The 27,441-nt window shown below is 43.0% G+C and overlaps 1 protein-coding gene across 2 annotated transcripts in view; it reads right to left on the reverse strand.

Moving 5' to 3' along the window:
* Positions 1 to 847: 847 nt before the first annotated feature.
* Positions 848 to 27,441, reverse strand: part of arhgef12a (Rho guanine nucleotide exchange factor (GEF) 12a) — a 35,222-nt gene continuing 8,628 nt past the window's right edge. Inside the window, exons 2-41 of one of the 2 annotated variants that reach the window (XM_037462744.2) lie at positions 22,920 to 22,940; positions 22,077 to 22,168; positions 20,268 to 20,333; positions 17,814 to 17,912; positions 16,773 to 16,822; positions 16,476 to 16,533; positions 16,209 to 16,381; positions 15,740 to 15,817; positions 14,789 to 14,908; positions 14,263 to 14,355; positions 13,307 to 13,441; positions 12,989 to 13,093; positions 11,826 to 11,936; positions 11,614 to 11,712; positions 11,174 to 11,216; positions 10,775 to 10,880; positions 10,479 to 10,616; positions 10,344 to 10,376; positions 9,690 to 9,804; positions 9,494 to 9,599; positions 9,201 to 9,404; positions 8,979 to 9,117; positions 8,849 to 8,881; positions 8,611 to 8,762; positions 8,240 to 8,386; positions 7,958 to 8,043; positions 7,178 to 7,303; positions 6,825 to 6,939; positions 5,491 to 5,591; positions 5,201 to 5,278; positions 4,946 to 5,021; positions 4,693 to 4,860; positions 4,392 to 4,479; positions 4,222 to 4,299; positions 4,035 to 4,129; positions 3,740 to 3,940; positions 3,420 to 3,644; positions 3,041 to 3,270; positions 2,862 to 2,937; positions 848 to 2,753 (exon numbers count right to left, since the gene is read on the reverse strand). In XM_037462744.2, coding sequence (XP_037318641.2) covers positions 2,743 to 2,753; positions 2,862 to 2,937; positions 3,041 to 3,270; positions 3,420 to 3,644; positions 3,740 to 3,940; positions 4,035 to 4,129; positions 4,222 to 4,299; positions 4,392 to 4,479; positions 4,693 to 4,860; positions 4,946 to 5,021; positions 5,201 to 5,278; positions 5,491 to 5,591; positions 6,825 to 6,939; positions 7,178 to 7,303; positions 7,958 to 8,043; positions 8,240 to 8,386; positions 8,611 to 8,762; positions 8,849 to 8,881; positions 8,979 to 9,117; positions 9,201 to 9,404; positions 9,494 to 9,599; positions 9,690 to 9,804; positions 10,344 to 10,376; positions 10,479 to 10,616; positions 10,775 to 10,880; positions 11,174 to 11,216; positions 11,614 to 11,712; positions 11,826 to 11,936; positions 12,989 to 13,093; positions 13,307 to 13,441; positions 14,263 to 14,355; positions 14,789 to 14,908; positions 15,740 to 15,817; positions 16,209 to 16,381; positions 16,476 to 16,533; positions 16,773 to 16,822; positions 17,814 to 17,912; positions 20,268 to 20,333; positions 22,077 to 22,168; positions 22,920 to 22,940 — 4,270 coding nt within the window. In that variant the 3' untranslated portion in view covers positions 848 to 2,742. The remainder of the gene's footprint in view (positions 2,754 to 2,861; positions 2,938 to 3,040; positions 3,271 to 3,419; positions 3,645 to 3,739; positions 3,941 to 4,034; positions 4,130 to 4,221; positions 4,300 to 4,391; positions 4,480 to 4,692; positions 4,861 to 4,945; positions 5,022 to 5,200; positions 5,279 to 5,490; positions 5,592 to 6,824; positions 6,940 to 7,177; positions 7,304 to 7,957; positions 8,044 to 8,239; positions 8,387 to 8,610; positions 8,763 to 8,848; positions 8,882 to 8,978; positions 9,118 to 9,200; positions 9,405 to 9,493; positions 9,600 to 9,689; positions 9,805 to 10,343; positions 10,377 to 10,478; positions 10,617 to 10,774; positions 10,881 to 11,173; positions 11,217 to 11,613; positions 11,713 to 11,825; positions 11,937 to 12,988; positions 13,094 to 13,306; positions 13,442 to 14,262; positions 14,356 to 14,788; positions 14,909 to 15,739; positions 15,818 to 16,208; positions 16,382 to 16,475; positions 16,534 to 16,772; positions 16,823 to 17,813; positions 17,913 to 20,267; positions 20,334 to 22,076; positions 22,169 to 22,919; positions 22,941 to 27,441) is intronic. The other variant, XM_037462745.2, reaches the window with a different exon arrangement.

Below are 27,441 nucleotides of genomic sequence, written 5' to 3' on the forward strand. Positions count from 1 at the left end.
TTAGCTCGGCGACAGGTGCATGTGGAGAAACGAGGCGATCGATAACCACCTCCACGTCTCCCTTCGTCCTCTCATCTCCCTTTTGACTTCATCGCATCCCCCCCCCCCCCCCCCCACCCTCTCCCTCTTAATTTTTCATCCTTTCTTTCCCTTCCCATTGTCTGCTCAGAGCATATTCTCCCCCTCTCTGTCCCCCGCCTCCCTGCTCTTTATCCGTTTCACCGCAGCGTGCTTACAGTCCGGGTGACAGGAGAGACAAGAGGGGGGGGGGGGAAAAGAAGGAGCACGTCACTCAAGACTGTGAGGCGTCCTCTGCCTTTCTACTCGGACACAATGGGCCAAATCACTGCACCGCTGGAGGCGGCGGCGGGGGCCAAAGGATGCCGCGGCCGTCTGTGGCATCTTCTCGGGCCGCAGCTTCCTTGCATCGCGGCGGCAAACGGCATAGATCCCTCCCTCCGTTAAAGTGTCACTATCAATCGAGTCAAACGTATCTGGAAACTCATTAGGTACCCCTGCGTTATTTAAAGCACTGATGTCACTGCAGGTTTCAGGGTGGGCCTTCTTGACTGGATGGTTAACGGCGGAAGTTTGCCACCTGCTGGTCGCGATCCTCTTCCGGTGTCCTCGACCAAACCCGTTAGGGCTCCTCCAACCTCACTCACCCTGCTGGCATTTAAGTCCGTCAAATGCCCACAAAAAGAATTTCATTTTTGTTAAGGTCAAGAGGAAATTTCCCAGACATCAGACCAAGAGGCTCCAATTAAGAGACCCGTACTTTTGACCATAGCATTGTTTTTGGCCTCAGTAGGCAGCCGCTTTCATGGGAAAAAAAAAAAACACTTAATCATTTCAGAGCACCAAACTTTTATTTGCAATTAACAGCTCGCTAGGTGGTAAACACAGTTGAGAGACAGATTGATTTCCTCATAGTTAACAGTTCATGGGGACAAAAAAAAAAAAAATACAGGTTAAATGTGAGTGAATATTCATTTGACATCCAGGTGGACCGGAACATTGTTCTGCGTAACTGCCCAAAATGTTACGGGATGAATGAATTGGTACCAATGACTCCCGTAAAAAAAAAAAAACGCTTAACATTAAATCCTATGGAGGTGACCCTTCATCAGAAGGCAAAATAATCATACTGACATATGAGAAATGTACACAGCTAAGGACAAGAGGTCAGTATGCAGATATATTATGACCAGTGGACAATGTTAGGTTTAAATATACGGACATAACTCATTGAATAATTCATGAATATGCTTTTTTTTACACTTAATTATCCATCATGACTAATGCTCACGTGTCCTTGAGCTTTCTCCTGTTTTAAGTGAATAAATAGTGTTCAATCTTTTCTCCATCACTTAAATTGTCATTCAATTAGTTCTGTACAAGAAAAAGGTTACACAGAACACCTTTTTATGTTATTAAATTAAAAAAAATCAACTGCACATAAAAGCATAAATGTGGAAAAAAAAGCAAGTTTTCCTTTTTCAATGTGTCATGGCACCATTTATTTATTAAAGTTATGCATAACCTTCCAACTTGATAATTGTACATATGTTGAACTTCATGACATTATTAGAATATCAGGCAGTCAGATGAGTATCGCCGGGAAAGCAGAAAGCAGCTGCATTCCTGTCAGAAGCTGATACAGAAAGAGCACGAGCGCTCCTTGTAGAGGGGGGAGAACGGGGCAAGATACCTGAATGCAAATGAAGAAGTATGACGTGTGGGAGGGGATAAATAAGCATGAAAGACACTGCGCTGTGAGGAAAAAGAGGATGACACCCGTAAGTGTTGACAGGAAAAAGAAGGGGGAGGGTCACACGCATAGCAGAAGAGGCAAAATGCCCCTCAGTGAGGAGGAGGAGGAGGAGGAGGAGGGAAAGAGGCAGCACGAAAAACGCAACAGGACCAGATCAGAGCCTTCAGACTCTTCATTCTAGTTAACACCACAACTAGAATTTATCTGAAATTCTAGACTTTAACACATTTTTTTTTAAACACAAAGGGATCTACCAGTGCAATTCTGGCCTCTATAATTCGGAATAAATCCTGCCATTTCATCAGGGTACGCTAGACTAGCGTGCTTGTGTGCTAGTGTGCACCCAACACTCACACTAACCCTGGTTGACTGAAACAGGAAAAGCAGCCAAAACAGTAACACCATGGCCAAAGGCATGCAAGCTATGTTGGAAACACTTTTTGTTTTGTTTTTTTTTAAATGAAAAGAAAGAAAATAAATACATCTTGGGATAAAAAAATCTTAATACATTATCTTAAAATTTTCCTTTTCTTGTTTTGTGTTTCATATATATGTGTATATATATATATATATTTATATATACACACACACATATATATATTCTAGAACACACATCTTTGTACATTTTGGTATAAGTTCTCTTTTTCTTGCAGGAAGGTCTTGAGAAAATGAGTGATGTATGGTAGAGGGGTGAGGTTTTGGGGGCAATCACCCTTTCCTGATTGCCTTGTGCTGATGGAAGGTATCACAAAGATGACTCCACCCTTCAAACGTTTCTGCTCACACTCAGTCTTTCATTCTCTGTGGCAACTGTGGGCGAGGGTTGATAAAAAAAAACAAGGGGCTCAGCAGTGAGAGGACAAGCTTATAGGATGTCCAGAATGTCCAGGACTCAAGAAGTAGGAACAGCCCACAAGTCGCTACTTCCTCTTTGGGACCAGAGCCAAAAGCTGCGGGGCTGTCTTCCATTATCTCTTATCTGGGAAGCAAAGATGTGCAGGATCAGAAAAAAGACCGATGAGGACTTTTAGTTCAAATATTAAAATCTAGTCATTCACATGTCAACACTGAGCATGACTTGAAATACCTTTGTTCCCATCCGTGTCTGCTGCTGACGTCTCTGGCCTTTGGCGTGTTAGATTGTTGTATTTGGCCTCAACCTCCTGACGGAAACAAACAATTCACGGTCAGATCCGGCAACAAAAATGACCATGACGTTTTGTGATTAAGGATTGTGTGTTGGCGAACTCGGTGGCCGTTTGATACCTTCAGGTAGTTGAGGTTGGCCTGAAGGTTTCTAAGGTAAGACAAGACCTGTCTGCTAAAAGAGGAGAGGCTGCCGGCCTGTGACGTTGAGGAGAAGCGCAAGTTGATGCCGGAGTCGGCAGCGCAGCCTTGTGAGGATCTCAGCTGCTTTCCTGTGGTTGATGCCAGGATGTCATCATCGGTGCTGCTCTCGCCCGGGGCGCCGTAACCCTCTAGCACTAATAACCCTCCTAATGGAATCAAACGATGTGATTTAGTACTCCTGCTGCAGGATCAGGGAGACAAAGAGCGCTGAGAAAGCTATGCAGTGAGTCTATGACTATAATCCATTTACCATGTTTATGAATCTATTACAATTGTTAAAGCTGTCCAGGCTCACCAAAATCTTCCGGAGAGTCAAAGAAGCCCGTGTCCCCAGAGCCCAGGTCCTGAGTAGGTTCCTCTGTCTTATCGGAGCCGTTGTGCACCATCACCCGAGTGCGGCTGTCCACTGGCGTCCGCAGGGAGGTGGTCCTGAGGAGACGCACCCCTGTGGAGCGTTTGGTTTGCTCCAAAGCCTCCTGGGACATCAGCTGGGTCACCAGCACCTGCTTCAACGCTGCCACTGGAGGAGAGATGAGGAAAAGGTGGGGGGGGGGGGTTATTCGATCTATGTATGATAGCCGTTTGGACTTGGAGTCACCTGTGTTGGGTGCTTACGTGTTTTCAGCGCTTCGTCTGCTCTGGAGGGAAACAAGTCAAACGAGTCTCCTTCTTTGCCATCCTCGGCCGCTTGGAAAGGAAACTCTGGGTCCACGAATCCTTCCTCCTCCTCTTCCTCTGCCTTAATTTCCTCAAATGGATTGCTACCCGGTAGAGAAGTCTGGGTCACACTTCTCGGAGCCGGACTGCTCTCTTTATCTGGGGCGTCGTAATCAGATTAGGATTATCTGCACAGTCGACGAGGATAGAGTATTTACAACGATACAGATTAAAAACATGTTTCTCCCGCTACCTGTGGACTGTGTGCTGCCTGTGGACGTGCGGTCGGGATCTCGACTCGACCTCGAAACACCTGCTGTGATGATCTCCACGCCGTCTCTGTCCCCACTGGCGCGCAAGCAACATTGTATGTTATTAACAAGATCAAAGCCTGAGGACAATCTGATTTTTGTTTATGTGAGATGATAAAAGCAACTTACTCAGTCTGAGGTAATGGTATGACGCTGTGAGGCTTTACTTTGATGGCATCAGCTCTCTGGGTGATGAGACGCTGCCACCTTGGGAAAGAGAAAGAAAAAAACCCAGTCATTAGCCCATTTAACAAGCGGAGCAGCTCAAATTCAATTAATCAATTCAAATGTGGACTAACGTTCTCTGATCTGAGACTGTGGGCGCCATCAGCTCGTAGATCTGGGCTCCGTTCTCTGACATCGATAGGACGAAGAAGGATTTGTTGTCTGGCAGGAGAGAGAGAGAGACAGAGACAGAGAGAGTAGAAGGTTCCGGGTTAAATTAAATCACAATTTTGCACACACATGCAGTCATAGACTCCTGGGTACTGCATTCGGGGTTGTGTGGTGAGTGGTTCTCCCTTTCTTTGTCTCGACCCCGATTCGTCAAAACACTGCACTACTGTTCCTTTAAAAGCACAACAGACAGGGCTGACTGACCTGTGGCCACAGAGCGAATCAGCACAGTGTTGAGCTTGATGATGGGGCTGAAGATATGTTTGTTATCCGCGGGGCCCACCAGGTTTTTACTGTAACACTTCAGTATCAGACGTTCATCTTGTTTCTGCAGCAGAACCAAGATGTCCTGCAGCAGGAGGGTGTACAACTCTAGAAGGAGACAGAGAAGTTACTTCTATTTAGTTTTTGGCAGCAATATTAAAGTTAGCAGTCTTATATTGTGCCGAGTACATACCAATAGTCTTGTCCTTGTTCACTTTCCATGACAGCGGTCCCTCATGCACCATCGTTCTTTTGGTTAAATCCAAATTCTGAAGGATGTAGAATGGGAAAATGAATTTAAAGCTTTTAAGTACTTGCTAGTGGTCCTTAGAGGCTTCTCTGCCAGTACTACATTTTACACCGAGCAGATACTTTACGCAGAATATGTGGGTGCCCAGCAAGCGAGTGTACTTTCAATGAAGCCGAAGGGGTCACGTAGATAACTCACTTTTAGCTCCAGGATCATAGGGTTGTCTGTCTGCTTCAGAGAGGAGAGGTCCAATCTTCTCTGATAGTCCTCCAACCTCTAGAGAAAAGACGAAAAGAAATGGAGACCGAGGAAAGTGAATAAGTAAGTGCTCTGTAAAGAGGAAGCCACTACCGGGGGAGCAAAGAAGGTAGTGAACAAAATAAATTGTGGTTGAGAGGGAGAGAAAAAAAAAGGACTGAGACTGAACGGAGGGAGAGAGAAAAGTCATGGGAATGGCATGAAATAAAGAGCAGAACAAAAGATCCAACCTGCTTGTCCTCAGATTCCTTAACTGCCTGGTTGACGTGATTGAGAATCTTTCGACAGCAGTCGGCTGCCTGCTTCACTTTGTCCTTCTCCACTGCGTTGTCTGAAATATATTTTAAACATAAAGATGCAAGGCCTCCACGGTTTTGCAAGCTGAGATTTCCACCGTCCATTAGCATTTCAGAAAATAAGACGAAGCAGAGGGGCATTATGATCCTGTAATAGCTGCTTATACTTTATCGTTAGTGAGCTCTCTCTGCGTGACCCCCAAATCCCAGCAAAGACTAAAATGATGGCCCAAATAATGGGTGAGACATTTCCCAAAATGTGCACAGCCGCTCCATGACCATTACAAGGCTAATCTCTCCATTTGTCGCCGTAATTCACTTGTTGGTAACATACAGCCACACAGAACCTTGCTTAAGACATTACTTTTGTTCATATTTATTCACTTTATTCCATCTTTATCTAATTTAATCAATTACATTACATATTACAATATTAAATGCAGACTATGTATTGTTTTACCGGTTCCCATTGTTATTCACAACATGGGTACATTTGTTTCCAAATTAAATGAATTGCCTTATAGGATATAATTGATTTCAGGTTTACAAGAGAGAAGTAGTTCATGCAGGAGTGCTGTAGCATTGCAGAAAAGCTCGCAGCATGTCTTTCTCCAGTGAGTTAGGGTTGTTTAGAATTGTGCAGCGATTAAGTATAATAGTGGATAACAGTAGATGACAGTTTCTCCCCCAGCGATGGAATCAGTGATTGATTACGTATTTGTGGCCGAGTGGAACACACTTTGAAGTGTGTGAATATTACTGGACATTGTACTTGTGACTGTAAGTGTTTTCCTTTAGATGTTCAAATCGGTTTAGTGTCTCCTGCTACAACAAGTGGACTTCCTTCAGTGTCCATCTGTGTCCAAATATCTACTGTATATATATATATATATATACTTCTATTTTATAAAGCTGCAGCAATTAGTTACACTACAGTAAGTCAATATAATGATGTAATTTCAAAAGATAGATATGCACCAAATTTGCATTTCCAACTTCTCAAATGTGACATTTAATGCAAATGAATAAAGAAAACAATGTAAGAATGAATTCAAAACAAAATCCGTACTCTGCTTCAGCAATTCTATCATCATGCGATTTGAACTAAATTCACCACATTTTGGTTTATTCAAACATATTGTTTTGAATCACAAAAGGACCATGTACACAGTAGGTATGTTGAACAAAGTGTGCAGTGAAATAACCGCGTGCACAAAACACTGCAAACTGTTGTGAGAGCTGTGATCAGTAAGACAACACTACAGCACCTGTGTACTTGGCGATGTTCTCTAGTAGCAGGGGGTACTTGGTGAGCCGCTGCATCTCTACAGGAATGATGTCCTTCAGCTGCAGTCGGCGACACAGTCGGTTACTCTCTGCCTCCTGCAAAGAGAGGGAAAGGAAACATTATGGAGGCAACTCAAGATGCTGCCAAAAAAGCCAAAATACACCTCTAAGTATTAATCGTGACTGAGCAATGCTAAATGCAGCTTCGGTTTCTGCTCAAACGAGACATATCTCGTTGAAGCCTTCTTTGCGACACATTCGGAGCATCCATTTAGTACAGCAGCTCACCACACATTTTTGGACTGACCCAATTGGGAAATCATCATGTCAGTACCTGGACGAACGAAGTGAACCTCGAGTCTTTCTTCTGCTTGGTCTTGATGATCTCAAGAGCAAACGGCTGATTGCTGCAGAACGTCCCCACCGCCTTCTTGATCTCCTCCTCCTCTCCGTCGCTGAACTGAACCCAACCCGAGACGGGACAGGACAGAGACAGTGATCAGTCGATCTGGGTCAGGGGTAGTTGCTATGGAAATGTCTGGTATTTAACCACCACAATGAGCAGCGACTCCCAGAAGGGGGCAAAGACAGCTTAAGTTTAAACGTAGCCGAGATCAATGCCCTGACCCTCTGGGGACAGTTTTCCCTACTTTTACCCCATGGAGACCTTTTAGACAAGGCTGCACGCTGCAATAGAACTACCTAACATCTTTTTTTCGTTTGTGTGACACATGATATTGAGATCTCAGCCAAATCTAGGGCACTGACTGACATAACCCTTTACTGAGGAATGGGATTCCATTTTCTCTTGTGATTACATTACTTGGCTCAGTTATTCCTTTGGGTCTCGTCTAATGTACCGACTTTCAGGACTTAAGGATGCAATGTTAACCCCACATTTTTGGGTACACATGCCATTTTAAAAATGATCAAAATGGAGACCGGAGAAAGCCATCTGATGCAAACATCAACATATTTTGGGCAGCAGTTGAATATCCTTGTGAATAATACGTGTATCTTTTCTCCTACTTACCATCAGTAATCTTCTAATGAATTCATTATCAGAAAATGTTTTAAAGAGGCATTACAATTTCAGCCCGAGAATTGGACTTACCCAGGAGAGCAAGTCGTCTCCAATCTGATCAATTACCGAAGACTCATTTCTCTTCCGAACAGCTGCCATTTGTTCCAGTATTGAAACTGAAAGTCAAAAGAGAGGCCCCAACGGACAGTCAGTGTGTGTTGTTGTACACATGGTGGAAAAGATGAAGGATACAAATTAAAATAGCTTGCTGTGTACTGCTGTTGTGGTTAGTTCTACTTATTTCCAAATTGGTGTTTTACTCCACTGAATCTTAACAGTTCAAGAGCATTCACAAGATTTGAGTCTGTTTACCATGCAGCTGTAGAATCTCATCCAGGTTGGTGAAGATGTTCTTGATATCAGCAGGAGGCAGGATGGCCTCTTTAGAGAGCTTCTGGTAGAAAACGTGGTCCAGAACCTTCAGCATCCTTACATGTGCACGCTCTGTATAAAACAGCTCTGCAGACACAATTCAAGATGTTCATTGAAGATGGCGGATCATTTGCACAACTCAACATGATGTACTTTTGACAGCAACGTGTGTTGCATCCCATCAGACTGCTGCCGCCTCTCTCTTCTCATTATGTCATTTAAAAGAGTGTTGTTTTACATTGAGCAAGTACAGCTCGATAACGGGTCTGGTGATAGGAAATGCAAAATAGTGTGATGTGGTAAGCCCTCACCATTGATGACCTCCTGTCTCTTGATTTCCTGAGTCCTGAGACCCGCCAGGATCTCTCGCCCCACCAGCTGCTGCCAATTCGGAGGGTCGTGCTCAGAGTCAGTTCCCTGGTCGTCTTCACTCTGGACGTCAGCTGCACCCAGCCCCTCAAGCCTAGGGCCAGACAGAACGTATGCTCATCAAAACTGACAACTCGGACGAAGGCTACGTCACTATGCAAAATGACGAGGTATCCTCACCTTCTTATGGCTTTCGGCGTACCCTCTTGGGCTCTGCCAAAAACATTAACGGTATGAACATTGTTAACAAGAGCTATATTCTCTTCTCAGAGGAGCAACACTGTTATTGCAAATGTGACTGTGAATGCACCTGTCGCTCTCTCTGTCATCCTCCTGCAGTTGGTCCAGGCTGTAAAGGTCGAAATGCGAAGCAGGGTACGGTAACCCGTCGAGGGGGTCGATCTGAAGACCGTCACTCAGCCTGGACGGGCCTGAGGTTGGAGTCCCAACTGAGAGACAAGAAACCAGTCAAAAAAAACGCTGCCTCCTTCTGTCACTCGCTTCCACTGATGTGTTTGATTCAGCCGCTCACCCGTATCGCTGTCTCGGCTGGCGTCTGAGCTGTAGGTCGCGCTGTTCCCCGTTGAATTGTTGATAGACATGGAGTGTGTGAGTTCAGAGCCCTCGCTGGATTGGCTGCCTCTTAGACGACCAGATTCCACGTGATCACTTGCCCCCAGTGAGGGTTGAGACAACTGTTTCTGCGGCCGGGGGCGACCATCTAAAGCTTTACCGACTGAATACGGCGGAAAACACGAGTCAAAATCTGAAAAAACTTTAGAAGGTGTGTCATATCGTTTGGCTTATGCATGAGTCATATCTCACCAGAAGCTGCTTCAATGCGGCTGGGCCGACGCTGTGGTCCAAGGATACTTGGAAATCTGGGTTTCTTCACCTTCTCTTCTCCTTCCTTTTCTGTCTTGATGCTTTTCTGTATTAACAACAAGGGAAGTGTCAGGTGGAGGATAAAGGGAGAGAGAGATAAAGCGAAGGGAAAAGCGCAAAAGGTTATGTGGGGTACCTTGATTTTGGGAAGAAAGTTGATCCTGACACGTTTGGACTCCAGACTTCGAGGTTCCTTCACCCTCACACCAAGGTGCTTCATGTATGTATAGATGACATACTGCATTGTAGTGCTAAATGGAAACAAAAAGGAACAACGCTTGAGTTTAGTTGCTCCATTTGAATTACATCTGACAAAACAACAGGCTGCTAAGATTTGGAGTGTCCACATTGTGACTTGCACCATATGTCCTACTAGTCCTTCTCTACAGTTTCAACAAAAACCATCTGGGTTATGCTGCGAACATATGGCATTTCAAACAAGACTGTATCAATCAGTCACACGTTTGAATTATTTAATATAAACACACTGCATAAATTACATGTTCTCTTTAAGGGACTGCCCGCATGTTTGATTTGTAGACTGTGGGGGATCCAAATGTTATGTGTTCTTCAATAAAATATTAAAAACAACACTTTATAGGTTGAAATAATGACATTTAATTATGTTTTTTTTAAATTAATTTACAGGAGACAAATAGTCTAATCAAGTTATGAATTATTATTTAAATATTTAAGATTACTATGGGGCAGATTGGGATCATTTGGAACTTCAGATTTAAAATCGTCTATTAATGAACATTAATGAGCTCGACAATGTAAGTTTGCTTACCATTTCTCTTCTTCTGTGGGATGAGTAGTTAACCTATAAACAAAGAAAAAAAACAAGTAGAGATTGGTCTGCGAGCAGCATATCTCTGTATTCATGCCACGTGTGTCAGGTAACCGTATCTGCATGTGGACTTACAGGATGTCCTCTATCTTAGTGATGATGTTTTCCGCATATGAGCGCTCTCTCTCCAGAGCGACACGGTCTCTGACTCGCTCTTGGTCCAGTCTCGCCAGCTCCACTTCGGCCACAGTTAGGCCCATACTGCGCTTCTGCCTACGCGTGCAAACACATCGAGTCATATGCTTTTGTTAGGTTGATAATGCATGTTGATAATGCATGTTTTCATTTTCCCTAATCTGAGACCCACATTAAACAACTTATAAGAACCTCCTAAACCATGAAAAAATAAAGAATCAAAGTGTCAAGTTCACCTGAAATCTTCAAGGTTCTTCTGGATGTCAGGGAGCAGAGACTCCTGCAGCGTTTGAACATGTTGTCTGTTTATTTCCTCGGGGATCAGTTCTGTCCGCCGGCGGTCTGCAAAGACAGGCACAGACACTCACATATAGAGTATGCAGAGCCTCTGACTTAAGTCAAGTGCACACTAACAATTCCCTATTACGGTCAGCAATACTTTCCGGCCCATTAGAGCATTTGATTTCTTTAACACCTTTAGTGTGAATGGCTTACAGGGACTGTATAAGGAGGAAGGCAGAACGGATGAAGTGAGCCAACAGAAGTACTAAGGGTGACCTTAAAATAAATGGTCTACTCAGAATGGCACCGGGCAGATGACCAAATGAATCAAAAGCAAAGCATAAACTACTTACCGAGATCATTAGAGATGGATTCAGGGACAGCAACTTTCAAATTCTGTAAAAGAGAAAAACCCTTTCAAATAATATGAAATGTCAATGGGAGTACCGATCATTAATCAAGGCACTCAAAATGACGTGAATGACCTATGAATAATGAAATAGTCAATCAGTGGCACATAAATCACTTTATTCTAAGTTATAATTGGGCAATTTGGTGTGAACTATGAGTTATTAGAGGATCATTCCATGTTTTACTAGAAAGATCTCATCATGGTGTTTTTAGATTATTTATAAACAAGAACCACAGATGTTGGGGCTGTCCTTAGCGTAATTAGTAATATTTTCTCATTGGCGATGTACTGTGTGCATCTTGAGTGACACATAAGACAGATGGACAAGTGTTTGAATCTGGATTGCAGCGTTGCCCATATTTGGCCGTGGGAAACACTTACTGCTCCACGGTCAATGAAAAAGGTGTGCAGGTCCATGAACACCCGTCTGGTCTCTTTGGAGTTGGTCTGCTTGTAGAAGTCAGCGTAGAGGTAGCACAGCTAAGGATGTACAATTTAGGGGTATTAAAGCAAACAGTGAGCCGCGCCCTCCGCATGGTTGCACGAGGCACAGGACATGAATACAATAAGGTGCGAGGGAGCAGGGTCCTTACCACAGGAGCAGCGTCGAACTGAGAGATGACATGGTGAAGGAAGGCGGCGAGGTGGGCGGGCCGAGACTTGAGCTGCTCCATGTTGTTAAAGCTGTTACACTGGCCATTTGTCTGGAACCAAATAGGTGAAAAAGTTAGCCCTGTTGACATTTTTGACGTGAATTTGAATAGTATTTCATTTTTTTTCTCGCAAATGAAAGTGTATTCTTACAGCATCGAGCTATTTTAAAATGTTTTAAATATGACAGAGTTTTGTGACTTGTCCCTGTCCCATGTAACATGCATCCTCGGTGACTCAACAACAAGTGCAGAGCTCTTGATAGTACCCAGTGCACACCGAGCATTAGAATGCGTCTCCACGCGCGTCTCGGTGGCCACTTGTGATCGGATCTCACTTCCTTAATCTATATGCAAATTAATACAAACATCATTTGTAAGGACCAAATGTGTTGTTTTTTAACTGGCGAGAAGCAGCCACACAAATCAATAGTGTCATGTTGTGTTTGGCAAGCTTGTCGCCTTATACGCACACTTAAGAGGCAAGTTATTAGTTGTCCTTAAGGGAACAGAGCGTGCGCAAAGATGGATACTTTTAAGAAAAGATGAGGGAAGCAGTGAGTGACTTTCGCATCCACATCAGCACCCCTTCCAACAGCGCAAAGGATTACCTCATTCGCAAGTTAAGTCCCGGTGAATAACGCACACCCAGACACAGATACACATGTCGTGAGACAAAGTTAGGAATGTGACACAGACCAACGCTGAATGTATCTTAATGAGTCCTCCCCGAGTCGCACTGCAGTCACACTGGTATTCTGAGCGGTCCACTCGGGATTGGATCACCCAAGACGCACGTTACTGTCTGCCGACAGTGCCTGCAGTGAGTTTGCACAAGGTCCCGTAATGTGGGAGGCCCATTGGGAGTGCAGGCCATTAAAGCAAACCCATCTCCATCAAGGGTTTCATTTTTCAGTAACTAACTTGCCAAAATGTCCCTAATTATATGAATATTCTACATGAATAATAAAACCCACCGTGTGTGTGCTTCATAACAATTAACTAGCGTGCATAAGGGCCCTTCAAAATAGTGTTCACTGGGGCCTGCTCTCACTACCTTTGTCCACTGACCTAGATGTTGCTACTACACTGTGAAAAAGAAATACCTGCTCCTGGTCTGAATAAAAATAGTCATCCTCAGCCCCAATGATTTGCGAGACAAGGCGGGATGAGGAAGAGGGACTGCTGACCGTGGAAGGGGAAAGACAATCCTGTAGAAAAGACAGGGAGAAAATGTGGATTCAGACTTTCCCACTTACAAATTCTCCGTATTTATAGTTCAACTGATCTGGTCATACTTGGACTGACAAACATATTTTTTTTCTATAAAACACACACCCAAAAAGAGTTTACACGAGGACAGGGTGAGTGAATGAGTAAATGTATTTTTTCAGAATTTTCATGAGGCCAATGAGCACAGTTACCAGATCGGTGGCGTCCTCTGCCTCTGGAGAGTGGCAGGAGTTGAAGCTGTTTCTGGGAGTGCTCTTTGGGCTGTGGCAGGATGACTCTCTTGGGTAAAGGCTCTCTGGAGATCCAGGGCCAAATACACGAGATATCTGCAAGTGGGATGAAAAAAAGCATTTCCTAATATTAGGGCAGCAGTTCTCCAACTTTAAAAAAATTCATCTTTAAAATAAATGCTTGGCAGAAAACAGTTTATTGTGGCATAAAACAGTTTATTGTGTAATTACCCTGTTTTGCACAAAACATCTTTTCAAGATAATAATAATGATGTTCAACTTGTGCAAAAAAATGATTTATCCTTATTAGTGGCTGAAATAAGCCAGCTTTCAACAACAAGTCTTGTCGAAACAGGGTTGCAAGCTTGCAATTTACTCTCAATTCATGCTTAATGTTGGGCTTGCATACGTTTTGCTTTTTGAGAGAGGCAACAGCTATCCGTGTACTTTTTACTTTGTAATATAGAAAGTTAATAAAAAGTGTCAAAAAATTGTTTGCAATAAAATAATTAAGAATTTCCTCAAGCGCCCCACCTTGTAATACTACTGCGAGCCACTAGAGGGTTGTGCCACACAGTTTGAGAGACCCAGTCGCCAAGAAAAGGCGCCTTGCAGCAAAAGGCTGTGGATCAGAGGCAAACCGAGGTTTCTTCTAAAGACTCAGCTTACAAGGGGCGTCCACCCTACAAAGTGAGCTACTAGGGCGCCAGTTTTCATACTCAACACAACAGGAATTTGAATACAGAATCAATCCATATACTTAGTGTAGCCAAAGCTAAAATGGGTGAATTAAGATTGATTTAACGCATAAAGGGAGACGCAGCTATTGTCCTAAAGCATGACTAATCCTGGCATGAAGGTGGTTTAATATAGGAAGAGGAGTTGAACTATGTTGGTTAGTAGGACCGGCAACTTACAGGAGAGCTGCTCCAGGACAGATCGTTACTGTTGTCTCCCTTAGAGTGCTCGGTTTCAAACATGCCATCTGCATCTCCACCTGGAAAAGCTTCCTACAGATCCATATAAAAACAAGATGTTATCAATTGTGAACAACATTATAACACAACAATAACCGTCACAAATGACAAAGTGAAACATTTTTAGGAGAAATAAGGCTAACAATGGTAATTGTTCGTAAAAGTAGGCGAGTGTTTTAAAGTATTCTCATATAATAGGCGCATTTCGAATTGAGAGCAGATTAATATGTTGACATACATAACACAAGGTTTAGTAAGTGATGTAAATAAAAATAAGCTGTCACACAGACACAAAAGAGGGGCTTCCCACAGAGAAAGTCTAATCCTCTGATAAGATTAGGATTAATGTTTGTCTGGAGCGATGCCTAAACGCACTACACAATGTTATCCTGCTTGGATGTTGCTGGTACATTCAGTGTCCCCGGACACCCTATTCAGTATGCAATCAGGGGGGTATTTCATTTACCTGTGTTGCCCCAGTGGCCTTGAAAAGCTGACCCTGCAGCTGAGGAATGTGTTTCTTCGCTTCATGGATGTTTTTCAGTAGTTTGGGGGAGGGGTTCCTGCTGTACTCCTCCTTCATGGCCTTTGAAGCAAGAGAGGTGAAATGAAAATAAGCAATCAGGACCGGTAGCAAGCCTCTGGTATGGAACGGTTCTACTCAGACCAGGCATTGACATCCCGTCTTGGGTGAGTGATCGTCAGCGTGAAAGCTCCAAGCACAGGTGTGAACGCACCAAGAAGAAGCATTGAGGTCCGGTCGCTCACATCACATTCAGGGGCGGTCACGTTCTTTTAGAGGCGTCTACGCGAATGTGTGAGTAGCAGTGAAAACTCATTCGTCGGCTTTAACCACAAAATTTGAGAATACACTGGAGCCAATAGAGGTATACAACGAATCTGTCAAACATCTTGGACAATTTAATTTGCCCAGTACACAACAAGGAAGAGCCTTAGTCCTTTTTGGATGTTCTACTTGATGGGCCAACCAGTAACTCACTGTAACTTAGGTTGGATTTTCCAAAATGAGTATTGCAAAAGTATTTCTCTTGTCACATGAACAACGGAGTGAATGCTAGGTGGGAACTGGCGTATTTAGAGGTTGACACTTGTGATCGGATCACCGAATACGTATAATAATGACATGTCTCAACAGGGCCTGTGTCATTTGTTCAAAAGTGGGATATTTTGGAGAATACTGTCTTTATCGACTATAAAACCCCAAAGTGTTAATGGTACCCAGTACCTGCCCCATACCTAACACTGTTATAATTAAAAGACGGATGACAGCTGATCCTTTTCATTTTCAACACAGATATCCAACCCAAAATTACTTTTTCTTAAGATGGTTTAGATATTGCAAGGACCTATGAAGAAAAACACTGAATACATAAGTGGAAGGGATCGTTATGCTAACCTGTAGCTCCTGCTGCCCTTTCGTGAGCCTACTTTGAAACATGTCAACCCTCTGGTTGCAGACACTGCTACTCTCATCCTGTGGGGAAAAAAAACAAAAGCAGAACTGTGCATTAGAAAACAGCAAAGCTTACATACACGTAATCAGGATGCATTTAGCAAATGTTTAGGTAAACAGAAAATATGTAATAAAGGATGATGTATTAAAAGGACACACCAAATAGATGAGCACATATACTGCACAATTCAACGTTAATCTAGATAGCATGCCGGCCGGGTAGGAGTGCAGAGAGCCAGAAGTCTATTTCACTCTGATACCACCTCTGTGATAACTCTGGTGCGCCCTTCCACAATTTTGAGAGGCATTGATACCCGTATGAAACCGGTCAAGATGTTGAGGAGGGAGAATATGGAAAGCAGGTTTGTGGAGGGAAGAAGAGAGAGAAGAAGTTAACCAATGTCTGTAGTACCCATGATGGTTGAGTGAAGGAGAGGCGGTCCAGAGGACTGTAGGGGCGTTCTGCTGCTGGGGAGTTTGGAGAGGAAATGCTAACCCCCAGCATTTCAGACTCCGCTTCAGACAAAGGGATCTGGGCGAGCCCCGGAGGACGCCCCAACACCGTGAGGGCCACATAGGAGCCCGCTGGATAGGAGAAATCATAGCAAAGAGTCCGTTTAACTTCACGGTATATTAGTTAAATTTGTGTTTTTGCTAGAATACAGACAGTAAGACTTACATTTGATAAGTTTCACCACCTCAATGTGATTTGAATGTGTGACAAGGGTCCCGTTAACCTGGAAGAATTTTTTAAGAAAATTTGAGAAAACCGATGCAGAGAGCTGTCTGAAAGTTTACATTCTCAGTTCAGCTTTACAATTTGACATTTCACTCTATTTCAAGATAAAGCACAGAGAGAGAGAGAAGACTTAAAACGGACCAGAAGGTGGCAGCCTAAAGCTTATGAACTTGCCTTGGACAAGAGAACAGTGACCTTAGCAATTCTAAAGACACGGGAGGAAGACGCACACAATACCTTGATGATCCTATCTCCTGTCTGAACACCTGCCCGCATAGCAGCCCCATCTGAAAAGACACAGGACAGGAAAACGAATGATAAAGCAACAGAGGAGGCGAGGAAAGATATAGAACAAATGCAAGAATGAAATGAGATGACATTGGGCTTCGTGGTGTAATTGTTGGTATCCGTGCACATGATGAATAGATGATGTCACCTTGACAGAACAGGTGTAGCAAAGGGACTATATGAGTGGCATTTTGAAAGACCATAACAGTAGTTATATCATAAGAAGGACCTGTTTCACAGCTCCACCCAAAACAAGGGGATTTTAGCAGGAGACGGGTTATTATGAGATTCACGGCTGACTCTGCGGTCACCAGCACACAGCTGAAGAACCAAATGCTGTTTTACTGATGCAATATTATTATTTGCATTTTGAGTCTTTTTGTATTAGTTTGCACATTTGAACTAGTGTCACTGGACTAACAACATAATGCTGTCTGATCAGAGGAACTGAAAGTACATGGGTGAACAATAAAAGCGGCAACAAGATACTAAAACTAAAATTTTGTTAATTGATGAAGAAAAAGTTGGCTAAATAAGTAGATTTCTTTGAGTGCAGTCGGGGACAAATGGGGAGACAGTCGAACACTCCCATTCACTAACGACACCACTTAAGCCCTCGGTCAGTTCCTTCCCTTTTCGGTCTCTCTGTACAGACTCAAAATGTTTTTTGTGATCCGAAAACAGCCGACGTCATTCTCTGCCGAAAGAGACTGACCGCCGAGGGGACCACATGAGTATCCTGTCAAAGTCGCTTCTTCAAAAGACAACGTAGTGAAGCAAAAGCTGCAGCTATTGTGAAACTACCGAGGAGGAAATATACAGTCATTGGCTTCACGTCAGTAAGTGCCAGAGTGGTGGTGGATGCTGAGTCCCAATTACCCTTCACATCCATGAGTTTGTAGCAAACTGCCATGACATCCATATATCTACTGCAAATGCTTAGACTACAAGTAGGTACTCTGTTCTTTTAAGTTTGAGACTCCATCTTACCTTCTTTGACAAGCTGCACAAACACTGGGTTGTCACCACTGACAGTGAGCCCGAAGCCATTTTCATCTTTCTGGATGATTACACATCGTTGAACCAGACCTGCGAGTGAGACAGAAATACACAGCAGTGTCTTCAAAAAGGATCAGGAAGTCAATAAATAAAATACACTTACCACACTGGAGCCAGTACATCACACGTAGAGCTAAACCTCACTTTGTACCAAAAGCTAAAACTGTATTTGGGTTTGATACAAATGGCTGACAATAATATCAGCCCATGACCCATCTCCTGTAATCTGGGACTCTGTTACAAGGATAACAACGGGCCTTATAGCGTAAAGTGAATAAACTTTGCTGTGAGGTTGGCCAGTAAACATTTACATAAAAGCGTTTTCACAGGGCTGTTTTACGTATTTTACACACTCTTCTCTTATTCAGTGACTAAGATAGCAAAAACTTAACGTGTAATTATGAGGGCCCTTCTTTGTGAGATAACGCTTGAAAAAGGCATCCCAGACATGTTTGGTTGTAGTATCGCAGCCCAGAAGGAGGAACGTTACTTTTCAGGTTTTACATTTATGTTTTACAGGTCCGACGTAGTGAGAGAGATTAGAGCTTATCTACTGTCTGGCTGAAACTGACTAGACTTCCAGGATAGTTCAGACAAAAGAGCAAACAAAAAGAATGCAAACTGTAAAATATCGAGTGAGTAGATTATGCAATCGCATCCTTACTTCTCTCTTACACCTCTATAAAAAAGGTGGCCCTAGAGCTGGTTTGGTGAGCAGAATCCAACAGAGAAGTGTGTCGATTTAGATCAATGTTGGGGTTGGGAGAGTGGAAGGAACAGGAGCTAATACACACAGAGTTTAGGGGAAGTAAAAGCCCCAGGCTGGAGGGTTAGGCAGAGTGCAGGAGCAGGGGGAAGGGAGAGGGGGGGAAAGGGCAGGGGTGTCAAGGAAAAGATCAAGCCATATTGGTTAAAGAACTGGTGTGAAAATGCCTCTAGATGTTGATATTTTGCTTGTGATCTAACAGTTTTTTTTTTAATAGAGATCTTTGGTTGGTATTTATGAAATGTGAGGTTCACTGATCGGGTTACCCATCCAAACTAATGTATTATTCAAAGGTTTGATTGATCTGAAATCGGTATCCTTTGTTGAAACACAAGCCCATGTTCTCTACATAATAAACTGACCTTTAATACCTTTCAGCACCTCAATGGTAGAAAGAAGGAACCAATACAATAAGTAAGTCCAATACTGCATACAAAAGGTCAGACTAGTTCCTCTAAATGCAAAAGCCTGTTGAAAAAAAGTCTGAGCTTCAAGATCAGAGTTACGTCCCAGTGTGTGAATGGGCCAAATGATTGGAAAGAACGACACTACTTGTTTGGGCCGTCCCAGTCCAGACGTGTCCTTCGCTAAATCGCCACACCCTGTTACATGAAAACAAACAGCCAGGTCTACCAGTGATCTGTTTCAACATGGAAAAAGGATTAAAAGCATTACTGCCCGTGTTGTCCATGCCAGCAGCTGTTATGCTGTTCGATTCGGCATTTTATGAAGCGAGCAGCAGCCACAGACATGGTCTGCAGCTTTGTGGAGGACAATGGACACAAAACGGGGGACTTTTTTTTGTTAATGCTTATTTTATTCTGTTGGAAAGGAACAAAAGCAGTGATTGCTCCTCCGTGCAACGGAGACTCGGCAGAGCTACGAGTGTGGAAACAGACAACAATCAACCGAAGGAAACTAGTGAGAGACGTGTGTTGAGCACGTCTTTTGAACTTTGATTTGTGTTCATATTAAAGCAAATCTCAGGTGTGTGTGTGCGAGAGAGACAACCTGCCGCCTTTTAAACATTTTTGACAAATCAAACTTCTAAAACCCTGATTAAAAATGGAAAAGTACAAGTGTGGATGTAGCCTGATAGAAGGCATCAGCATGAACGGGTACAGTTGACAGCGGAGTTGAGTTCTGATTATTTTAATTGAAGAATGAGAGGTCTGGCATACGCTAGAAGTCCCTGGATTGAAAACTCCCAAGAGAAAGTAGGGACCTAAATGGTACTATTTTTTCAACAGGTACACTGACCCAACATTTGGTGATTGGAAGCACCCACGGCCATCTCCACATGGCAATGACAATGTGTGTTCACTAGATGCTTTGGCCACAAGCCCAGTGTGTCACGTATTGTATGCACATTGTAAAACTATATAGAAATGGAAAAATGATTTTAAATATCCGTGTACCAGTTGAATCGGGACCCCACGCAGAACTACATGCAGCTCAGACCTTTGACCACAAGGATTCAAAATATGTGAAACAAATGAAAGTGGTTTGCTAGTAGACTCCCCACATAAAACAAACATCGAATGGCAATTTCACACCATGGCGTATAGCATTTATAGATGCAGCTGTCACGCAGGCCACTCCAAGCAGGAGCATCTTACCACAGGACTCGGGCTTCCCCTCTGCTAGCACACTGCTGCTGCCACTCCTCTGCAACACCAGAGCTTCTGCCCACAGCCCCCACAACGCAGACAGCACAGCGGAATACAAACACAACGAGAACCAACACAAGGAAGGGAAACACAGGAAAGAGAAAATCATGAGGGAGGAATTATCATGGGAGGAGAAAATGAAATGAAAAAGCAGGCAGTTAAATAAAACATAATCATCTGGACAGGCAGGAGAGCAGAGACTGAAAATGAACTCGCTAGATGTTTGTTGAAAGTGCCTCCATTACCAAAGGGCACATCGGGACAAAAAAACGGCAATACTTCAATGGTTTTACCTAACAGAGCTTGCAGCAGGTGACATTATATCTATATTCAATGCATTTCAGGTCAGAGCCTTGATCTGTACAGTCCCCCCTCACGGATCAGCACGCATGCTTTGTTATCCACCAATATTCAGTAAAAGATGAGATCGAGACATTGGCAAAACACTATAGATTACTAAATTTAAGTAAAAGGATAACCTTTGGCCATGTTCATTCCTTTACACTATCTTGACTTGTATATACTTTTTTTCACTTGATGTTGAAATTATTTTTGTGTTTTATAATATACATTATAATATAAATCTGACTACACCTGCCCATCCTTAATCCACTCAACCAGGTTTGAAATTATGATCAAAAAGATGACACCAGGAGAACATTTAGGGTAATATTAACAAAGAGTTCATGCAAATTTCAGAAAACTAAAAGTGTATATAATATAGAATAGCACCATGCAGGCATGCAAAATATAATCATACAAATCCACAAATAATATTGTAACAGTGACCCGAAGATTAGTTACAAAAAGAATAATGGGCTTTTCTGTGGTTACTCGGCACTTGGTTTAATCGCTGCGTCATCCCAAAAGTGGAACAAACCATCAGAGAAACACAAGAAAAGATGGTTTTGGTTGGGCTTTACTCAACAAAGTGCACGTCTTGTGTAACCACTGAGAAAGCACATCTTGTCTAGGTTGTGTTGCATCACACAGAGATACGCAGCCATGTGGTCCAGAGTATTCTCTATTTTGTTGAGAATACAGACATTGTCATATCTAAAATCAAGTGGGAGTGTCACCATATCAAACCAGTTGGATTCTGAACCCTAACAATATCACCCTGGAATAAACTTGAAACTGGAGTGCGTAACAGGCTTAATGGCTTTTTGTTTCTGTCAAGTACGCATCAAGACCACCCAGCCACTCTCAACATACAAAACCCACAGGGCACCAATTCATGTTAAACTACAAGAACCATGTGGACGCTGAACATGCAGCTGCAGATTTTCGAGTCCTTTAATCAAACCTTTCTGTGCATATCGGCTTAAAAACTGCAACATCTAAAGCAACATAAGCTTCTGCCAAACAGTTGGTATAATGCGTTGTAAGGAAGACTGAGCCAATAAACACATATCATGCTGCCATTAGTTACAATAAACACAAAATGAAAGGCAATTCCAACTGTATAAAATACGTTGTTTTCCTCCAGTGGTAAGACTCAAACAATTATCTCAGATGAGACCACACAAGTCAAATGAATGTATAATTCTCATAGAGAGCACACACCACCACCTTTCACCATCCCAGCATGCCTTGAGCAAACTATCATCACCAAAAATGTGTCATGAGACTGTGTTTGTTAGAGAGAGAGAGAGAGAGATGTGATGCAGAGATAGAGTGCAGAATAGAAAGGACAACAAAAAGAAAATAAAAGTATTAAGGAACAGGAGTTGAGCCTGAAAAAAAGCAGGAAGTTACCTGTAGGGTCAAACTCATTGGAGGGAAGTGAGGTTTTGTCACTTTTGGGTTTCTTGTCCGGGGGGTGGTCTTTACTGAGAATACTGCTGGTTCTAGAGGAACAAAAAGAAGAAAACAAACACCTTCACTCGGCATGTACTGTCATATGCAACACTGTAGTCTTTTGTAAGAGCCGTCTCTAACAGGCAGCGTCCTTCATTGCGTCTTGCTGTAGTGCTGCCGTGCGTGTGCAAATAGATGCAGGCCAGGCTCAGGAGGAATGACGCCAGCACACAGAACCAGCAACTGTTCACTGTGGCATTGGGAATATAGTGGCAAGATGACCTCCTAAGTGTATGAATCACGGCGAGTGGCTCTACTGTATAATGCTGCGTGGCGGCGGAGCGAGGCCGGAGAAAGGCCGCCGCTCACAGACTCCCAGGCTTAGACCTCGGAGGCTGCTTCTCTGCCCAGGCCGGGCCCCAACTGTGAAAGGCCACTGTTCTGTTCACAGTGAAAGGCAGTGACGGACCGCCCTCAGAAGAGGGACCCCTTTGTCCCTTACTCAGTGTGTATGTGTGTGTGTGTGTACATGAGTGACTGGGAGGGGGGGGGGGGGGGGGGGGTGGGGGGGGAGGAGGGGTGTTTGGTCTAAGCTCTGAAGACTTCTGTTGCAGCACAGCAGTTCCTACTTATACCTGCCTCATTTCCCTGATCTGGCACTCAGTCGATGTAAACCACTGGTGTGTATGTGGGTTTGTGTGCGTGTCTGTATGTGGGGGGGTTGGAGGGGCACAGGATTTCACACCCAAGAACATGCATATATAATTGCAATCAAATTTAAGAAAAAATACAAATCCTTACCTGTTTGCTTTCTTGGGAAACCTGCAAGATAAAACCAAAGGATCATGAGCATCTCGCAGCATCTGATTTAGTAAACAAAAGCTGAGCATTTATGCAAAAATAGAAAAAAACAGAAGCCACGCTGACAGCTTCCCCCGAGACCCATCTTGGTGCAAACATGATAATCCTGATCAAACATCAGACTTCTTTAGCTGCAGATTAAAGCCTTTTCCAGGTCAAATGTCCTCTGCCTCTTAGATATCAGCTGTGTGTGTGTGTGTGTGTGTGTGCGCGCTGTGATTTAGTTCAGACATCTCCCGATTTGACTTTAATAATCATATCCTAATCACATTCATGGCCTGTTTCCCTGGAGGCAGCCTGCCCAGAGTGAGGGAGAGGTGAAAACAAGTGGAGATGCTGTCAGTCTAATGATGGGAAAAGGTCACGTTTTCCAAGAAGTTAGACATCTAACACCTCTCTTTCTCGTGACCCCACACCTTCCACGTTCTAAATGGCCCCCACCCCCCCACATGTGAGCACCTGAGCGAACGTTCAACTGCAACTTGAAGTGTAGGAAACGTAAACTCTTTTCTAACCATACTGAACCCAAAGGCCACGGTACTGTTAAACAGAAATGACAACAAGCACATGTAAACAAATTAGCAAAGCGCTATGCTACATTTATATGTTGACTTGCTGTTTTAGCAGACGCTAATTGAAATGTCAATTTAGTGTTGATTCTTGCTTCAGAGGTTTGATGATCATCTTCATAATAAGGCTACTGGCATGAGTTTAGAATGAAAACAAATTGTTTTGCATTGAAGATAAAAAGCTTTTAAAGAATGCATATTGGCATCTGCTGGAGTATCAATAAACCCAACCTATTGGGCGATGGTGGCACATGGAGTAGTGGGATGCGCTGGGAGCCGCACGGTTGGCAGTTTGAATCCCGGCTGCCCCATGTGCCATGTCCAAGTGTCCCTGAGCAAGACACGCAACCCCTAATTGCTCCCCAGGCAAAATGTAACGTATGGGTTATAATGCAATGTAAGTCGCTTTGGATAAAAGCATCAGCTAAATGACATGTAATGGAATGGAATGTTCATTCATAACCTTAACTGTGCAGGACTCTGTGACTAACATGTATCCTTGTAATAAACAAGACATAAGCCACACATTAAGAGAATCTTAACCTGAATATATTTAAAGGTCAATGTTAATCATGTATTCCATCTGTAATTCACATTCCACTGAAAGGAAATCTCCTGAACACTTTCTGCTAATTGTCGGTGCGGTCCCTCGGCTCTAAATTATTCCTGGTGGGGTCTGGTCCGCATGGAGGGAGACATGTTCTGCTATTATCCTTTGTGTAACCACCGTTATTATATCACAAAAGGTGATATTGTTACCCCCAAGCCTACATTAAGATAGTTAGGTTTTTTTTTACTGTGAAAATACCTGAATAAATCACAAAAAAAAACCAAATAATTTTATTTGTGTATTGTCAATAAATAATTATTGAGGGAATATATGCATGGATGGATGGCAGTTCATTTCACGAAGGGTAACACGTGTCAAATACTTAGGATGTGTAGTAAAAGATCACGATTGAAGCGGTTATCTAAATGGCACTGGTATTATTTAAAATCTAAATGCACACAGCATTATAATACAAATCGGTAGTACGGTCACAAAACCAGTCTTAGGGAGGACTCATGACTAACCAGCCCACATTAACTCTTTCTCCTGGCGACAGTGTGTCCCATTCAGAGCCACGCAGGGGCAGCTGAATGGCCCGTTTATGAAAATGCCTCAGACTGTAATAAGTTCCAGAGCCTCCAGCTTAAAAAAAAAACTAGCTTTAAGTAGCCCCCTCCCTTAGAAACCTCTGAATTGGAGGGATGGAAAAGTCAGCACATAAACACACACACACTGAATTAGGACACCGCTCATGGATGGCAAAACTGAGAATGCAGGTGTTGTCCTTGGATCATAGAGGAAAAAATAAAACGTTATAGGCAAACCCAGCTCTAAGGAGCTGGATGACGAATACGTTTATTCATGTTAAAAACGGAGAAGAAATGTTGTCTACTAGTATAATATCACTGATGAACTATAGTTCAGATAGCGATGGTGACCTGCCTAAAGCACACTGCAAGTTAAGTCAAAAAGTGGTAATGATGAAAATCTCTCTTTGCAATCAGACGCAGGTAAGAGGCTAATTTTAAAAATGATATCTGGGGTGAATCGGCAGCAAGCAGCTGCGAACAACAACACCATCTTAACAAAGCACACAACAGATTTCAACAGTTTGAAATGTAGCATCTACAAAGTGATGGGGCTTGATGTTGGTGGAGGTTAATAGATATTTAACTTTCTTTTCACAACAATAAATATATTGTGGCATACAACAAGTTTCAATTTCAAAAAAACACTTTAACTTTCCGCCTGGGTGAAGGAGAGCGCCAGTCGTGTTGATATCCGCTTTTAAACCGCAAAATAGAGTGTAGGGAAGAGAATCAATGGTAATACAAAGATCCTCCAGCAACAGACTGTAACATGAGACAGCGTACTGATGACTGTCGAACCAAAATGAAAAAAAAGATGCAGCAACCTCATCACAACTTGGGAGACAAAAACATAAAGAGTTCTATTTCAAACCTATAATAGATACTTTACTTTAAAATGGACAACAGCTCATAGCAACAGTGGCCTGTCAGTCAATTTGTGTGCAAGTTTTTAAGACACTGAGAACTGCATGGAGGGAAAATGATTTGTACATAAATTGCATGTCAAAGTATTGGTTTTGGATGGACACGTTAAAATGGTTGCTTCCAATAACTACAGCACCTCGGCTGAGGTTAGTAAAATACTTATACTTATATACACAATATGCCGCTGGGAAAATGACGGTTATGACGAAGAAAAGTCACTGCAAAGCTGAGTGAGAGTCATAATAAAAAGGTTCTCTCTTGAGTTTTCACTGAAAAGAATCGCTGACAGAGCCATAGCTCACATAACATCACAGTGCATCTCTGGTAGACCCTCATAATGGCTCCACATTAGTCTCAGTCCAGCAGACAACAGTTGACTGTTCAATGTCCCGATGATACTCTCAACACTACTAAAAAACAATAAACAACAGCTGATTGATTAGTTAGCAACTGTTAAAATGGGCACAATTGTAGATCTCTGGACAAAGAAAAAGCTGTTTGGATGCTTCCGCTTTATAAAAGCTTATTAGACTAAATGATTGAGACATTAACGTATTAAATATATATATATATATATATATATATATATATATATACCTACATACATAGCTTTAGTTAAAGCTCTAAAACACACATTTATATTAACAGATGCAATGTGAACAGTATGGATACAACAATTAACCCTATGATGGGATTTAATTAATTAATATTGCACATCACATACAATTGATTGGGATAAATAATTGGGAATCTATTTAGATTTCTAATCGGCATGTAGAAGCAGCGGAGCAAAGTGTGTATCTAAGCTTTGTCTGTGACAACACGCAAAAAAATGTTTGACTATGGAAGTCCGAGCTCTGACCCCTTTCTAGACGGGTCCATTAAATGAGCGGGGAGTGAGGAAGAGGGAGAAAAAGGGCAACGTCAGAACAGAGTGGGATGGGAGGGAGGGGCAGCACTGGAGCGGGCCTGGGCTTGAATGCTCCATTGAGGTTTGGTGTTTTGATGGAAAACTGTGGCAGAGCTGGGCCAATGGCAGCAAAAGTCGCAGCAACAGAGGCCCGAGACCAGACCATGAGAAAGAAAAAAGTAGTGAGGGAGGTCCTGAGGGAGCAGGACTCACACTCACACACACTCACACGGCCATTTCTGTGAGCGAGTCTCACAAACTGAAGAGCAAGGTGGAAAGTAAAGGAATAGAAACTAGACCCACTCGTGCAAGGTACAGGGGAAGCACTTCAGGTTATTTTTAGTTCCTCACGCAGTGCAAGCAGATAAGGTATATAAAGATAAGTTTTCCTCAACATTGAATCATAATAACTAATTAAATATTTTAGAAAAGGCAAACTACAAACTGATCTTGGGGATAGGATTTGGCCGGATACCTGTGACGCACCCAAGTTAAAAAACAAAGTAGGTGAACTATTAATGAAGTAAGCTTTACCCTGACTCCTTCCAGTCGGACAATGTTAACATCCTAACTGGTAATACACAGAGTTGCAGCAGGAATCTGGAGTCTAACAACAGTCGAGCGACGCAGCTCTGAGCACAGGTGTTGACGGGGCTCAAAGAGGCGGGGCCTGTTTGAAACCAGAATGGGGTTAGATGGTTGTGGGAGTGGCCTGCAGGCAGAAGAGATCAGACTGAGGTGTGTTTCATTCCAAGCGGTGAAATGCACCATGACCTTGCAAAACACCCCTCAGATGTTAGATTACAGTGGAAAACTAGGCAGAGCTGAAGAGCAGCCCTGTGGTGACGGCGCATTGTCCTCAGCTTGGTTTTTGAGCTGAGTCATGCCACAAAATCTATGGAAGTGGCAAAGTCTGCTT

Source organism: Pungitius pungitius, chromosome 3, assembly GCF_949316345.1.
Source record: "Pungitius pungitius chromosome 3, fPunPun2.1, whole genome shotgun sequence".
NCBI lineage: Eukaryota > Metazoa > Chordata > Actinopteri > Perciformes > Gasterosteidae > Pungitius > Pungitius pungitius.